The sequence below is a fragment of the Caretta caretta genome, chromosome 8 (assembly GCF_965140235.1).
Source record: "Caretta caretta isolate rCarCar2 chromosome 8, rCarCar1.hap1, whole genome shotgun sequence".
Taxonomy (NCBI): domain Eukaryota; kingdom Metazoa; phylum Chordata; order Testudines; family Cheloniidae; genus Caretta; species Caretta caretta.
The window spans coordinates 44,437,274-44,453,616 of NC_134213.1; the positions used below are offsets into that span (position 1 = coordinate 44,437,274).

At 43.5% G+C, this 16,343-nt stretch overlaps 1 protein-coding gene across 8 annotated transcripts in view; it reads right to left on the reverse strand.

Moving 5' to 3' along the window:
- Positions 1 to 16,343, reverse strand: part of MTA1 (metastasis associated 1) — a 150,298-nt gene that overhangs the window by 11,995 nt on the left and 121,960 nt on the right. For 3 of the 8 annotated variants that reach the window (XM_075131440.1, XM_075131439.1, XM_075131441.1), the window contains one exon: positions 2,273 to 2,284. The exons of the other annotated variants lie outside the window; for them this stretch is intronic. In XM_075131440.1, the coding sequence (XP_074987541.1) occupies positions 2,273 to 2,284 (12 nt within the window). The remainder of the gene's footprint in view (positions 1 to 2,272; positions 2,285 to 16,343) is intronic. 8 annotated transcript variants of the gene reach the window in all.

Here is a 16,343-nt window from a genome sequence, read left to right on the forward strand (position 1 = left end):
TGGCTACAGAAACTAAGATGCTTTCAGAAATCTCGAAGATTAGGATTTATTTCCACAGAACAATAAGAAAAAAACTCATCGCCCTGGAGAGTGGTCTGCTGCCTTTCAATTTTCCTAAAGCCTCAGAGTGAGATAAATATGACCACCACAGGAACTTCAAGAGGTCAAATTAAGTTAAGAACTTGCCTGCACCTCTGCAGGTAACCTAGAGCTCCTTAGCCACAAATGATTCTGGAATGTTATATGAAATAGCTATAGAACAAGCAGCCATATTATAGACAGTGCATGAAGCTCTCAAAGCATGTCTCAGCTCTTGAATAGTGCACAGGCATCAAAACCTTTGCTCTCTGGCACAAGACCCATTCTGCAGGGCAGCTTGCTTCACAGGGAGTAGTCACAAAATAGGTTATAATGATCTTATGACTGGCCTTTCTTAGAGTGTCAGAGTTGCAAGGGGATATATTTCCTCCCAAGATGATCCAGGAGTCAATGAATTTCTATTTCACTGCAGCTCAATTCCATTTCTATTTAATTTACTCCAATGAGATAAAGGCAAATTTAAAGCCTAGATTAGATCTCAATTTTAAAAAAAAGCCATCATACTAAAACATTGCCCCCTGTACACCAATCCTACCCCTCCTTTTTTAATGAATCTAATAGATACCTGACCTGAGGGAGTTCATGACTCCTGGGAGCACTCAACTCTGAATCTCCTGCAGTGCTGCTGGGGCCAAGGAGCAGTTAGCACTCACCACTGCACCCACCTGACTGCACAGCATCAGAGTGAGATGTCTAGCTTCTGTCATACTACAGAGGAAACCTGCTAGCATAGCTGATTTCCTGAGGAAATCTGTAAGAGCACACAAGTGCATGCTCTATTTGACACGATCCCTATTTGTACGGAGTCCAGCAAGTCGTCGCTGTGCCACAGTGGTGGCATCACTCCCCCAAATTGCCTACCAGTTACAGAAGTGCAAACTCCTTCCGCAGCACCTCTACAAAATGCACTCCTGTCACTGCCAAAAGGTGGGAGAGCCAAATCCCTGAATCTAACCTCTGAAGTATTCATTCACACCTGGGCGTCTAGCAAATGGAGAACCTTCCAACATATCACTAAGGCAAAAGTCAGGAAGTGGCAGAATAGAAAGTGAGCACCTCTCCTTCTGCTAGTCACTATTTCATGTAACTAGAAATCTCTAAGCTCCTTTCTGTTCCTCTTTTCTTACCCTCATTTTAGATCAACTTTACCTCAGCACCACAAAAATCTTTGCCTAAATCCCTCTCCTCCACCAGCAGATAGCATGCAGCTCCCCACAAGCAACCTCTGAAGCACAGACCTAGTCCCAAGGAAAACCACAGTCTAACACCAAACCATTTAGGGCATGCCTTGGAATGGCCTAATTTATAACACAGAACTTTTAACTCACTCCCCTACACTTTGGCATGGCCAACCACACAATGCACTAAAGTTTGCTCCCCCAAAATGCACATCCACTTCGCATAGGCCCAAGTCCTCTTTTTGTCAATCAGCACAGCAAGAAGTTAATCTTCGTATTTATTTCTCTTTGCGAAGAGAGCTGTCATGTAATACATGCAGTGTGAAAACTCATTCAGAAATGTAGCTGTGATAAACCGCCATGTACATAGAAAACGGAAAGGTACACTGTCAAAACTAGTTAGTTTAAAATCTAAGCTACCTTTTAAAATACATAGATTTGTTTTCAAAGTCCATGTAATATTTTTACACACATTTTCTCCATCTTCCTGCCCCTCTCCAAAAACAGAACCAAACCCAAAAAAACCAATGCCTTTTCCGGGATCTTGTTCTTCTCAAGAACAACAAAATCAGCAGCAGTCCCACATTCCTGAGCAAACCATAACAAACCAGTGTGTGCACATGACAGAGTCAGCATTTTCTGATAAGGAAACAGACTTCATTTTCAAGTTGCAAAACGGGTTTCAAGCTTAACTTTAAATAGTGAAGGGGGGGGGGGGAGAGAAGGGGTGTGTATAAATAAATAATGGAAATTATATAGACCACTCCTTTAACTGCTGAGAAAATAGTGCCAGTATTGTACATTGTTGGAGCTGTGAGCAAATTGTCATATGCCCATCACCTTAAAAGTGCAGTGGGTGAACCTGCAGGAGTGTAAGTACAGAAATGCAACTAGCAGAACAGTATGTAGACTATACTGAATGGCATGTAGGCTAGACTAATGGTTTCTTATAAAAATCTGTTGTGCGTACAAAGTTAAAATTATAAGTTACTTACCTAAATAAGTTCCTACCAAGATTGGCAAAGGAGAAGGAAAAAAAAGATTTAAAGTTAAAAAAGGAAAGATTATATGAACTAAAAGCAGAAAAACAAAGTAACTATTTTGATTGTAATGGAGAGCAAGAGTGACCGAGTTTCTAGAATGTTTGATATTACACTAAATGAGGCAAGATTAAAATAGAAATTAATTTTCTCCAAATACGAGATAAAACAAAGGCCAGATTGGATTCTCTGGACATAAAAAAAAGTTGTTCTTTGCCCACATCCATCCACTATCCTTGCATATTATGTATTTATTGGTCTTGTACAGTAGATCCTGAAATGCTCAGTACTACAGCTGTTTATACTGAATCAGTTTGTTACCAACACACTACATGGTCATGTTCCGACGCCCTCGCTCATACTGGGTAGCACCCTGCTCCACAAGTAGTCCCACTGAATCAGATGGAACTCTTTGTGAAGTAAGGTCCTATTCCACATGAGAAAGGCCACTAATGATTAGATGAGCTTAGTCCATAATGGGTCAGCAGTAGTCAGCTTCATCCCTAAAATAGCATCCGATGAAGTGAGCTGTAGCTCACGAAAGCTCATGCTCAAATAAATTTGTTAGTCTCTAAGGTGCCACAAGTCCTCCTTTTCTTTTTGCAGGTGCAATGCTCCCTTATAACGTCTTGGCAGCCACCTGCTTTGTCCACTGCTTGCAGGAAGAGCATCCCGTTGGAGCTAGCTGGTGGGGGCTTGGAAAGAGGGTAGACTGGCAGCCCCCCCATCAGCTCCCCGCAGGGCAGCTGCCCAGCAGGCTATCAATTGCCAGCAGTTCAGCTGTCCCTCCCCCCACTGCCATGTGCTGCTCCTGGCCTCTGCCTTGGAGCTGTTCTCCAAAGCCTCCTGCTTGCTGGGGGGAGTGAGGGGAGAGGAGAAGGGGGCTAATGTCAGGGTGTCCCCCTCCCCCCTGCTCCTGCACCCCGCATACCCCATCTCCATGGGGGGGGGGGCACACACAACAGGGCTCAGGACGGAGGGAACGTCCTGCCAGCAGCTGCTGCTGTCCCAGCTTGCTAATTAACAACATGGTAGTGTACTTAAGAGTGGTGTCAGCATACTTAAAGGGGAAATGTGCATCTCTCTCTCACACACAGGGTGTCTCTCTGTCTCTGTCTGCCACGCTGTCTCCCCTCCCTCCATTCGTGCTGCTCTGTAGAGTGTGAGGCTACATTAAGAACAATGAGTTAACCCTTGAGGGCTCAGCCAATTGCTAGTTCATCATTTAGCACTCAGGCATTCCCTGGGAAATATCCCACCCTCTGATTCCACCACCTCAACCAAGCTTCACAATCATCATCGCGGTGTACAGTATTAAATTGTTTGTTTAAAGCTTATACTGTGTGTGTGTGTGTAGTCTTTTGTCTGGCAAAAAAAAATTTCCCTGGAACCTAACCCCCCCCCCATTTACATTAATTCTTATGGGGAAATTGGATTCGCTTAACATCGTTTCGCTTAAAGTCACATTTTTCAGGAACATTACAACGTTAAGAGAGGAGTTACTGTACTCTATCTAGATGTGAGGTCCTGGAGGAAGAGAGAAGTTCACTTTAAAATCTTGTTTCTTTAGGAGCTGTCAAATCTGGATGACAGAAACTGAAAGCAGCTCAATTACATGCTACTCTCCAACCTGGGACAAACAAATTGAACCCTATATAACAAATATGAGTCCTAGCTACCAGTTGTCATCTTCAAGGCAATTCACAACTTTGTCCCTTCCCTACGGATTCACGCATCTCTTATACTGTCACTACCCTGTTCCTTAATTGAGTCAATGATGCCAGCCCCTGGTCTTCTAGATATGGTAGAGAATACTTAGTCCTGCCATGAGTGGAGGGGACTGGACTAGATGACCTCGAGGTCCCTTCCAGTCCTACGATTCTATGATTCTCTTCAAACAAACCTACGGTGAGCAGACATCCCAATGTTATCGGGACCGTCCTGACAGAGACTTTGTTTTATATAGACAACTATACCCTTCCCCCCCCCCCACAATTTTTCACACTTGCTATCTGGTCACTCTAAACAAACCTCTCTGTGCCTTTCTCCATGCTGTCCCTTATATGGATGGAGTGCCCTTCCGGAATAGATCCGTGAAATTTGGAGGCGAAGGTGGCAGTCTCTCTCCAGACCTACGTTTTCCACACTACCAATAAAAACCTAATCAGCGTACAATGGTTAGGCTGAGGGCAGGTGGAAAAATTTATCTATGTATCTCAGCATTTGCTATAAATATAAAAATGATATACTTGTCTCCATTGCCCCTGATCTTTTTAGACTAAGCTCTCCAGGACAAGGCTCAGGCTTAACTTTGTGCAGAGTCCAGCACAGGGCCTCTGTGCACTACTGTAATATAAATATTGTACCCTGAGGACATGCAGTTCAACATGCTTCTCACAAAGTGGTTTATCTCCTAAGTGCATGCGTGCAGAGGGGAGAAGAGCCTTCTAAAGGACAGAGTGATTTTAGCATGCAATTCACAGCCAGGGGTGTTGCATAGGCTCACCATCCCAGCAGGAAGCACTGGGAGGCAACATGAACAATGCTGCCTGGATCGCTCCAGGCATGCTGGTGGCAATGATTCACTACATCCCTTTAGAAGGGTACAGAATACTTGTCCTCATGAACCCAGCCAGTTCCACTAACCCACATGCAAGCAGGTGAAGCTATGGCTCCACCCATTCTCCCCACAGTAGCTCCTTGGGGAGAAGCATCTTGGATGCAGTCCTTGTGCTCCCATGAGCACACAGGCTGCTATTGTGGCTAGACCCTTACTTTCTCGTATGCCCCTGAATGGCTATATAAGGGCACAGCCCAAGCTAGCTGTCAGTGAGTAAGAGTTCTGCTTCGGGCATAATAGTCTTCAGGGTTCATTCAAAAACCAGATCTAGAACGAATAAATGAGGTCTACCAATATTCTTAAGAGCAGTCATGAACTCTATTCCTCATACTTATTTGGGAATAATTAGATGATTAGCTCCTGAAAGCTTATGCTCAAATAAATTTGTTAGTCTCTAAGGTGCCACAAGTCCTCCTTTTCTTTTTAGATGATTTTAAGTAACTATAGCAATATTGGCTGTGTCTGGTTAGCATATGTATAGATAAAAGTAAATCTATCTCCTCAATAATACTGAAGTTACATTTTGAAAGATTTCCTACAGTTCAGAACTGCTTTTCAGTAAGAGAGAATGCCAGTGGAATCCAGAATCAGAGAACACTTGTATTCCATTGCTATCTAAATACCAAGATTTGCTGAGTAGTTTATTTTCAAGGCTGGGGAAATTTGCCCTGAAACACTGTTCTGCTCTCGTCAATGTTTGCTTTATTTCTACTTGGCCAAAAAGAACATGCTCTTTTCTATGGTTGAAAATGTTTCCTTCTATTTCCCCTTGCACAGACTCAGCCCTGCTGTGCAACGGCAGCTCACGAATCTCCACTGAGCAGAACATTATGTGGAGGGAGGGGAGCCCAGCATGCTGACTTCCTTTATGTTTTTGAATCTGCCTGACCTTCATTTCAAACTGTGCTCTGTGCAGTTGAACAGTCTTTTTACCAAGCCATTATTATCTCTCTAACTGACCGTGTGAGCTTTTCACAGGATTCAACGCTCGCATCCATACAACTGATCCCTTCCCCCGACTAATTTTCCATCCTAATTAAATCTTACCTTTCAGTCTTTCCACAGTATTGCATATTTGTGGGGTTTCCAAGATCTTTAGTTTATCTGCAGAATTACTGAGCTGCAGAATGACTGCCCACGGCTGCTCATTACTAGCACACAGTGAGCCCAGTCCAGATTCAGCCCCCCAGTGTCTACAGATCAGGCCAAGTTTATCAGTTTCAAAAAGAATAGGGAGTTTTCCTGCTTTGTCTTTTGGAGGCCTCACTGTGGGGAGGGGACTTCTTCCATTTCTCTTCCGTGCATCTGAATGCCTTTTCCCTATTTCTTCTGATCTTCTTTCCAGTTCCTGCAATCTCTTGTGAGCTCACAGACATTCATCTTCAAAGAAAGAAGTCTTAGAATCGTAGAAGGTTAGGGTTGGAAGGGACCTCAGGAGGTCATCTAGTCCAACCCCCTGCTTGAAGCAGGACCAATCCCCAATTTTTTCCCCAGATCCCTAAATGGCCCCCTCAAGGATTGAACTCAGAACCCTGGGTTTAGCAGGCCAATGCTCAAACCACTGAGCTATCCTTCCCCCCATTCAGTCCCCCACCAACCCTTTCCATGCACTTATTTTGCTTGCCAGCAACTATATTCACCATTATGGACACTGCAGAGATTTTAGGGTCCATGGCCATAAGCCACTGCTGCAGGAATTTTTGAATCCAGGTCCTTGACCAGAGTCAGATCTGTTTAATAATTAATTCTTAGCATATAGGTATGTCTCCAAGACCTGCCATTTCCTCCTTTTGTTCGGGGTCTGAATCTTTTTCTACTTCTCTGTGTGGTTTGACACCACTGACAGCTTCAACTAAGGGTTCTCTCATGTAGGCATGCCATCGTGTACCACAAATGCTGTTGTGGCCATCTGGGTCAACATCTGCACTAAGATATCTGCTAACTTTGGAGGACCACTGCAACCAGGCTCCTGTCCGGCCGCAGGAAGGTTTTGAATGAAGTGGCGGAGATCAGGGCTCTGGTTTATTTAAATTGTTTCTGGGTGGACAAACTGAGACTTTGCTAGTTCATTTTAAATGATTGTGATTTTGGCAGCCCGGTGATGGCTGACTGCCCATCCAAACTTCTCTCTTTGATCCAGATAAGTACATAGCCACAACTATACTTTCTGTAAGATATATGCGGTACAAAAGCCAACCCAAAAGGCAATACATAGAGTTCACCGATTTTTTTTTGGAGGGGGGGGCAGGGGAGCAAAAAGGACCATTAATCATAGAAGAACAGGGTTGGAAGAGACCTCAGGAGGTCATCTAGTCCAACCCCCAGCTCAAAGCAGGACCGACACCAACTAAATCATCCCAGCCAGGGCTTTGTCAAGCTGGGCCTTAAAAACCTCTAAGGATATAGATTCCACCACCTCCCTAGGTGACCCATTCCAGTGCTTCACCACCTTCTTGATGAAATAGTTTTTCCTAATATCCAACCTAGACCTTCCCCACTGCAACTCGAGACCATTGCTCTTTGTTCTGTTATCTGCCACCACTGAGAACAGCCTAACTCCATCGACTTTGGAACCCCACCTTCAGGTAGTTGAAGACTGCTATCAAATCCCCCCCTCACTCTTCTCTAAGATTAAGATCTACACTGACCTCCTGCATAACAAAGGCCAAAGGACTTCCCTGAATTAATTCCTGCTTCAAGTCCCACAGCTGATGTTGAACTATGGCATATCCATTATCCATCGATGGAAAGATATCCTGAGATGGAGAACCGATGTAACCCTTGGTAAATCGTTCCAATGGTTAATTACTATCACTGTGAAAAAATTATGCCTTATTTCTAGTCTTGATTTGTTTTGTTTCAACTTCCAGCCATTGGATCTAGTTATACCTTTGTTTGACCGATCAAACACCCCTATATTATCAAATTTCTGTTCCCCATGTAGGTACTTATAGACTAAGCAAGTCCCTCACCAACCTTCTCTTTAGCTTAACGAACAGATTGAGCTTCTTGGGTCTTTCACTTTAAGACATGTTTTCCTATTTTTAAATTATCACAACTTTTTCTCAATTTTCTCCAATTTTTCAACAACATTCTTCTTGAATTGTAGACACCAGAAACGGACACAGTATTCCCATATTAGTCACACCAGTACCAAATACAGAGGAAATATAACTTCTTACTCCTACTCGATATTCCCATTTATCTCTCTCAGGATTACATTAGCCCTTTTGGCCATAGCACTGCACTGGGAGCTCACATTCAGTTGATTATCCTAGGAAGCAATGACTCTGAAAAACAGTTGGGGGTCATGGGGAATAGAGTCCCCATCTAGGGAACTGTCAGTATTGTTCCGTTATTAGAAATCTGCGAAGCAAACATCTGCAAGGTACAGAGCCCAAAGTCAGTTTTCTTCCTGTAAGGGAGGTAGGATCCCCACCCCGAAATACTAAAGTCTCGTAGATCCAGGCTGGGCAGAAGGCCTCCATCTTTTTGGGTATCAGTAAGAGCAAATTCCGTGTAGACCCACTAGATAATGATCAGGGACATATGTCTAAGGTACCCTAACAGCCTGTAGTTAGGGGGCCCTCATCTTTCCCAGTGGGGAGTTTTACTCTCCTGACAAACAGGGAGCTGGGAAGGTCTCCTATGCTCAGAAATTGCCTCCACTAGCTTCTGAGGGAGAACAGGTTTCTCAGAAACCACTCCTGGAAATAGAACCACTAAGCTTCTCCCACAAGCTGAGAGTATTGAAGGTGGCAATAGAACAGGTTAGCCAGGGCCTGTGGGTGAAGAGTGGGAGTGTTGTGCGGGAAAGGGGAGTGAACTGCATTGTAGTGCTTCTGGAAGGTTTCCTATAATTTGAGCGGCAACTAGTTTTTGATGCTTAACCAGATGAATCCATATTCCAAACTTTACAAAGTTTGGCTGTAACGAAGACAGAGATGCTGGCTAGATTGCTAGACTGCAATGGTGCAGAGAAAAATGTCATTTTTCCCCCCCATTTAAAAACTCAGATGAAATTTCAGTATTACGAGGTTGAATCTCTAATTCTTAAATGTCTAGAGTTAAATTCTCCCATCAGGTTTGAGGGGCAGAGCTGAGATAAAAGTAAAAGAATATCAATTTAAATTAATTGCAAGTAAACCCAACATTGGATTTGCTGATGTGGAAATGATATTGCTACCACCAATCATATTATTAAATGTAGACCTAACCCTTCAATAAACGTATCGAAAGGATTCTGGTCCTGAAAAATCCCAAGTGTTACTACCACCTCATGCTATGAGGGATTTATTAGTTGAGGTTAATATAGATTTACATGAAGGGATAAAACCAGCTACTTCATGTTACTTTTTCCATAGGGCTGGAATTATTTTGGCTCAGTTATTTTGTTGCTATGAGTTATAACAAGGCAGTAGCATTTTTGTCCACATCTTTCACAGTATTAAAATATAAACAGAAGAGATAAAGGAACATAACATTTATCATTATAAAGACCTAAAATCCATACCACAAAGAACAGACAACATTCTAAACTTGTATTTTTCTGAGAGAGGTGTTACCTGGTGTAGAAGCATCAGATTGCATTTAGGGTGTTCCATTTCTGTATTACAAATTATGATACTGCAAGCAAGTCCTACATTTCTGACCTCTGACTACCGACATTAAAGGTGAGAGAAATCTGAGGCCAAAATCTTCTAATCAGGGTGCATAAAGTAAGGCATTTAAATCCATATTTTAGGCACCTAAGTATGTGCCCTGATTTGCAGAGGTGCTGAACAGCCTCAATTCCAGATGAAGTAAAAGGGAGCGAAAAGTGTTAGAACCTTCTAAAAATCAAGTCACTTATGTATGTGCCTATATAATGATTTTAAGTGTCTGACTTCAAGCACCCATGTTTGAAAATCCTGGCCCCAATTCCCACAAGATATCCTCTCTTTCATCCTAACTGTATTAAAGGGCTACCTGTGGCATTACTTCCTGGCCACATGCACACCTGTCCAGCTGATAGTTTCTCAGCTGACTGCTTTAGCCTATCCCCCCAGCACCTGGACCTCCAAAACCTAAACTTTCCTAAAACCTAAAACCCCAGAACCTGGACCCCCAAAAACTTTCCTAAAACCTTTTCCAATGTTTTCTTTTTGGGAGTGGTCTCAGTGTAAAAGTGATTGCTTTTCGAGCTTTGGGCCCATTCCAGTCCCCGGCTGCTCTAAATTACAAGGGGACCAGCGCAGACCAGCTCACAGAATCAGGGAACCAGAGATAGCTCCATGATGCCACCAGCTCTTCACCCCAAAAGATGCCTGAAAGAAACTGGAACAAAGGCCGGTAACTACAGGGGTGTGAGTGATTGCTGGACCCAGACTAGAAGGAGGCTAGTCTGTCAAAGAAGCTTACTGGAGCATCTCTGAGGGTGAGATTTACCTGCATTTACTTTCCTATTGTATTAGGCTTAGACTTGCCTGTTTTATTTTATTTGGTAATTTACTTTGTTCTGTCTATTACTTGGAACCACTTAAATCCTACTTTTTGTATTTAATAAAATCACTTTTTACTTATTAATTAACCCAGAGTAAATATTAATACCGGGGGGAGGGGGACAGCTGTGCATATCTCTCGATGAGCATTACAGAGGGCTAACAATTTATGAGTTTAGACTGTACAAGCTTTATACAGGGTAAAACAGATTTATTTGAGGTTTGGACCCATTGGGAGCTGGGTATTTGAGTGCTGGAGACAGGAGCACTTCTTAAGCTCCTTTCAGTTAAGCCTGCAGCTTGTGGAGGATGTGGTTCAGACTTGGATCTTTGTTTGCAGCAGGCAAGCATGTCTGGCTCAAACAAGGCAAGCTGATGGGAAAGTCCCAAGCTGGGAAAATGGGCTCAAAGGCAGTCTAGGCACATCAGGTGGGAGTCTCAAAGGGGTTTCTGTGATCTAACCCGTCACAAGTACCAAAGAGCCTTAGCACAGAAACTCAGCAAAGGCACCTTGGTGCTGCCCACTGTCAGGTTTATATATTCCAAGGCCAGAAGTATCATTGTGATCAATTAGTCTGACCTCCTGCATAACACAGGCCAGAGAACTATCCCACAATAATTCCTAGAGCAGATCTTTTAGAAAAACATCCCATCTTGATTTTAAAATGACTAGTGATGGAGAAGCAACCATGACACTTGTTCCAGTGATTAATTACTCACTGTATTGCCATATTTCCAGTCTGAATTTATCTAGATTCATCTTCCAGCCACTGGAGTCAGAGCCATGCCATCCTTAGGACAGAATGGGGCAACCATCGCGGGTGCCGTGTTTTGGAGGGCCCTGCGCTTCAGGACACGGGGTCCAGGGTAGCCTGGGAGGTTAGCAGGGGGCCTAGCGCTGGCAGTAGTGAGTGATCCAGCCCCAGCCCGCCCCACTCCACCAGCTCCTGGCATTGCTCAGGGGAGGGGGTGGAAGCCAAAAAGAAGTGAGGCTGGGACTTGTGGGAAGGGATGGGCTGGGGGCAGGAAGAGGTGGGGTGGGGGCTTGGGCTGTCCCGGGCCCACACACCCCCAGTGAGGGCCCTGACTGGTGTTATACCAGTTCTCTGCTCGATTGAAAAGCTATGTGTCAAATATTTGTTCCTCACATAGGTACTTATAGACGAATCAAGTCACCCCATAAACTTTTCTTTGTTAAGCTAAATAAATTCAGCTCCAAGACTGAAGTGGAAAATGTCACAGAGGTCTCTGGAAGTCACAAAATCCATGACTTACATGACCTCTATGACGTAATCTTAGCTTTAGTCATGTGGTACCAAGTCAAATACCTTATAGAAGCCTAAGTACATTACATCTACACCGTTACCTTTAACGAGCAAACCCGTAATCTCATTAAAATAAATCAAGTTAGTTTGGCAAGATCTATTTTTTCTATTCCCACATTCATAGAATCATAGAATATCAGGGTTGGAAGGGACCTCAGGAGGTCATCTAGTCCAACCCCCTGCTCAAAACAGGACTGATTGACATTAGTTATATCACCCTCCTTCAGGGGGAGCAAATTCATTTCCAGGGGCTACAATGTAGCAAGCCAACTGAAGCAGCTTTGCCTGTCCACAGTGGCTGGAAATACATTTCACAAATGGTCCCTTAAAGAGTATGTTAGATGGGGAGAGATAGGTGATTTCACTAATGTAGGTGGCTCTATACACCTAACCCAGAGACCAACATACCATAGGTAATTTGGAAGCAAATATTATTTATGTTAGCCCCATTACTCCTCAGTACTGGTGTAACAGCATCTGAAAATGCCATCTGTTTCTTTTTGTGCCTCTTTCTAGCACAGACCCAAGACAAAAACGTCTGAGCCAGCCCAGCAATCTATATAATGGACCATTAGAAAAAAAAGGATTCCCAATAGTAAGTAGATGTTCACAGTTCCAGCATGTTTTTTTTATTTACAAGGGATATCCTGCCTGTCTGTTTCTGGTAACACAGGATTTGCAGTAACCCTATCTTCACTTTCCTAAAACCTTTTCCAATGTTTTCTTTTTGGGAGTGGTCTCAGTGTAAAAGTGATTGCATTTTGAACTTTGGGCCCATCCCAGTCCCCGGCTGCTCTAAATTACACGGGGACCAGCGCAGACCAGCTCACAGAATCAGGGAACCAGAGATGGCTCCATGATGCCACCAGCCCTCACTCTCCTATGCCAAGCAGATCAGGTCCACATTATTTAGACCCTGTTTTCTTACTGGGGTTGAGGCTTCCATTGTCCTAAAAATCAGAAAATATTCAAAATTTATAAATTGGAAAGTTTCCAAAATATTTTCCCTATAAAAACTAAGTCTAAACCAACAACTCTATACTACTTTTAAACTAGACACAAGATATCTAAGCTAACACAATGCAGAAAGGGAGCAGGCAGGTTCCTGGAACGAACCACTGAGCTACTTAGAAGCTGCAGATAAAAAATGATAAGAAATTAAATGATGGCTTGTGGGTATGGAAGGTGCACATCTACTAAAATTTTAATAGCATCTAATGTCAACACAGCCCAGTGGACATCACAAGGGGGGAAGAAAGAACCACACAACACTCTTTTGGTCCAGTCTGACCAGGGACTTTGTGTCTGGGGTAATTTTCAAAAGAGAGATTTTAGGTGTCATTGAAATACACACAGTAAAATCTTCAAATCAACAAGTGGACACTTTGGAACCCTACCTCAGAGATTCTCCACCTCTAATAGCAAAACATTATCAGAGGCCGCACCTTATAGGAGGAGGAATTGATTCTCTCTTCTTCCACTTCCCACCCTGTGGCCAGACAACCTTGGTCAGGGTTTCTGAAGATTTTCAGCTGCTGAGTGACTCAGCAGTTCCCTCACTGATGATCAGCTGTTTAGCAGGAAGCGGAAATCATGACCACAACCATCTTATCAACAGGAGCTGCAGAAAGTCAGCAAGCTATTCAGCACGCTGGAGCTCCCCTGAACATCCCTTTGTTCTGGCATGGTGAGTGGCGGCGGCCCAGGAGGAGGAGACTTAATGGGTGAACAGGGAGAGTTTTCTTTATTACTTTACTGAAATTCACCCTCAAAAACAAGAACACTAAAAATGACGTTGAGAGCTATGTTAGTGCACAGTTAAGAATCAGAAAATAGATTCTTCTTATGCTAACTCTAATGTACTCATACTGCATGTATATATTTTCAATTACTAACTAGGCTGCTAATGTAACCTTAATATTCAAGAGATGTGCAGTGCAGCTGAGTTAATATTTATTGTGCAAACCGTCACTTTTGCATTGCCTGATTTGTGTTGAACACAACCTAAACTTGCATTAATAGCCTGGTTTCACTGCACTGTCGACAGCAGATGCCAGTCACTCTTACTAAATATAGTTTTCCAAATTATTCCAGAATAAAAAACTCTCCATGGTTGGTTTCTCACCAAAGGAGATGAGTTTTTTCTCAATTTTTAATGGGGGGAAAACATTTTCCACCTGCTATGACCAGGGAGGAAATGAGAATCTTGCCATGCTTTTTAAAAAACAGCTTCAGTAAGAAATGGAAGTGTGAAACTTGACACAGACAGTCTTTAGAACAGAAGCATCTTTGCTTAGTAGGAAAAATGTTTTTATTTAATAGCCAAGATCCTTTGAAAATTATGTTCTGTACATGCACAGTAGAACATTTTGTTGTCTACATGAGCAATGTGGTGTCATGGCATTGACAACGGCCTGGGAGTCAGGATACCTGGGTTCTATTCCCAGCTCTTTCATTTTCTTGGTGTGTAGGGACATCACTTAAGACCAATTTGGCTCAGTTTCTCCATTTGCAAAATTGTGACAAGAAGTTACTTACCTTATAGTAACTGAAGGTTCTTTGAGATTTATGGTACCTATCAGTATTCCATTGTGGATTCGCATGCTCTCCACACACCCAGAACCAGCGAATTCTTGCAAGCAGTATGTGTTGGTCCATGCATGCATCCTTGCCCTCCTCATGTTTCCAACCGAGAGCATAAATAGCCAAATGGACTGATTGCCTCTCCAGTTCCTGCTCTATTGTGAATCCAGTAAAGATTCAAAGCAGAGAGGAAGGAGGGTGGGTTATAGAATACAGATATGGACCACACATCACGAAGAACTTCCATGTGGTATAAGGTAAGTAACTTCATCTCCTTCGAGTGCTGATCCCTATGTGTACTCCAGTGTGGATGACTGACTGGCAGTACTTAAGTAGGAGGAGGATGCAAACATGCAGACTGCAGAGCAGTCTGGAGGACTACTGTCCCAATAGATGTGTCAGTGGAGATATTCTGCACTAGACCATAATGCCTTGCGAACGTGTGGATGGAACTCCATGTAGTTGCCCTGCAAACGTCAAGTAATGGTACCTCCTGAAGTGATGCCACTGAAGTTGCTTGTAGTCTTGCAGAATGAGCCCTCACCCCATGAGTGGGAGGAAGATGCAACAACTGGTAACCAAGCAGGATACAGCCCAAGATCCATTTAGAGAATCTCTGGGATAGCTTGACCTTGGACTAGTTCTGATATAGAGAGAACCACTCTAGGTGATTTTCTGATTGGTTTTGTCTTTTGCGGGTAGAAAGTAAGAGCTGGGGGAAATGAAGTTTCCTCTCCTTCTCAGATGTGTGCATTTTTGAAAAAACCCAGAAAAGTGGATTGACTGGTTTATGTGAAACTCCAAACTACTTTGGAGGAGAGGAATTTCCAAAATAAATGTAATGAGATTTTATCTTTTCAGAGTACAGTGTATGGCAAATCTGTCATTAGAGCTCCCAGAGCTCCTACTGGCTGTGGCGATGGCCACAACAAATGCAACTTTCATTCATACCTACACGTTCCATGTCTCACCTTATGGTTTGAAGGAAGGCTTTGAGAGGGCCAAAAGTACAAGATTTAAGCCTCAATGAGGAGTAGGTTTCTCTACTAGTGGGAAGGTTCTGATTAGGCCCTTCAAGAATCTGCCAGTCAATCGGTTATTGAAAAACCATCCAATGGTGGATGCCACGCACCAATTGCTGCCATGTGAACTCATACAGAACTGAGGGAAAGAAGACAGTCCCCTTATTTGGGACTATCTGCTGACTCAGGAAATGTGTGTTTCTGCTGTGTCCCGGTGGGAAAATGCTTCCACTTGGTGAAACAGCATTTCTTGCCAGCAAGTTAAAAAAGTATGGGTTGGATGAATGGACTATAAGGTGGATAGAAAGCTGGCTAGATTGTCAGGCTCAATGTGTAGTGATCAATGGCTCAATGTCTAGTTGGCAGCCGGTATCAACCCGAGTGCCCCAGGGGTCGGTCCAAAAGAAATCTGATGAGGTTCAACAAGGACAAGTGCAGAATCCTGCACTTAGGAAGGAAGAATTCCATGTACCGCTATATGCTCGGGACCAACGGGCTAAGCAGCAATTCTGCAGAAAAAGACCTGTGGATTACAGAGGACGAGAAGCTGGATATGAGTCAACAGTGTGCCATTGTTGCCAAGATGGCCAATGGCATATTGGGCTGTATTCGCAGGAGCACTGCCAGCAGATCGAGGGAAGTGATTATTCTCCTCTATTCGACACTGGTGAGGCCACACCTGGAGTACTGCATCCAGTTTTGGTCCCCCCACTACAGAAGGGATGTGGACAAATTGGAGAGAGTCCAGCGGAGGGCACCAAAATGATTAGGGGGCTGGGCCACATGCCTTACGAGGAGAGGCTGAGGAAACTGGGGTTATTTAGTCTACAGAAGAGAAGAGTGGGGGGAGATATCCAATCTAAACCACTGCAACTTGAGACCATTACTCCTCGTTCGGTCATCTGCTACCATTGAGAACAGTCTAGAGCCATCCTCTTTGGAACCCCCTTTCAGGTAGTTGAAAGCAGCTATCAAATCCCCCCTCATTCTTCTCTT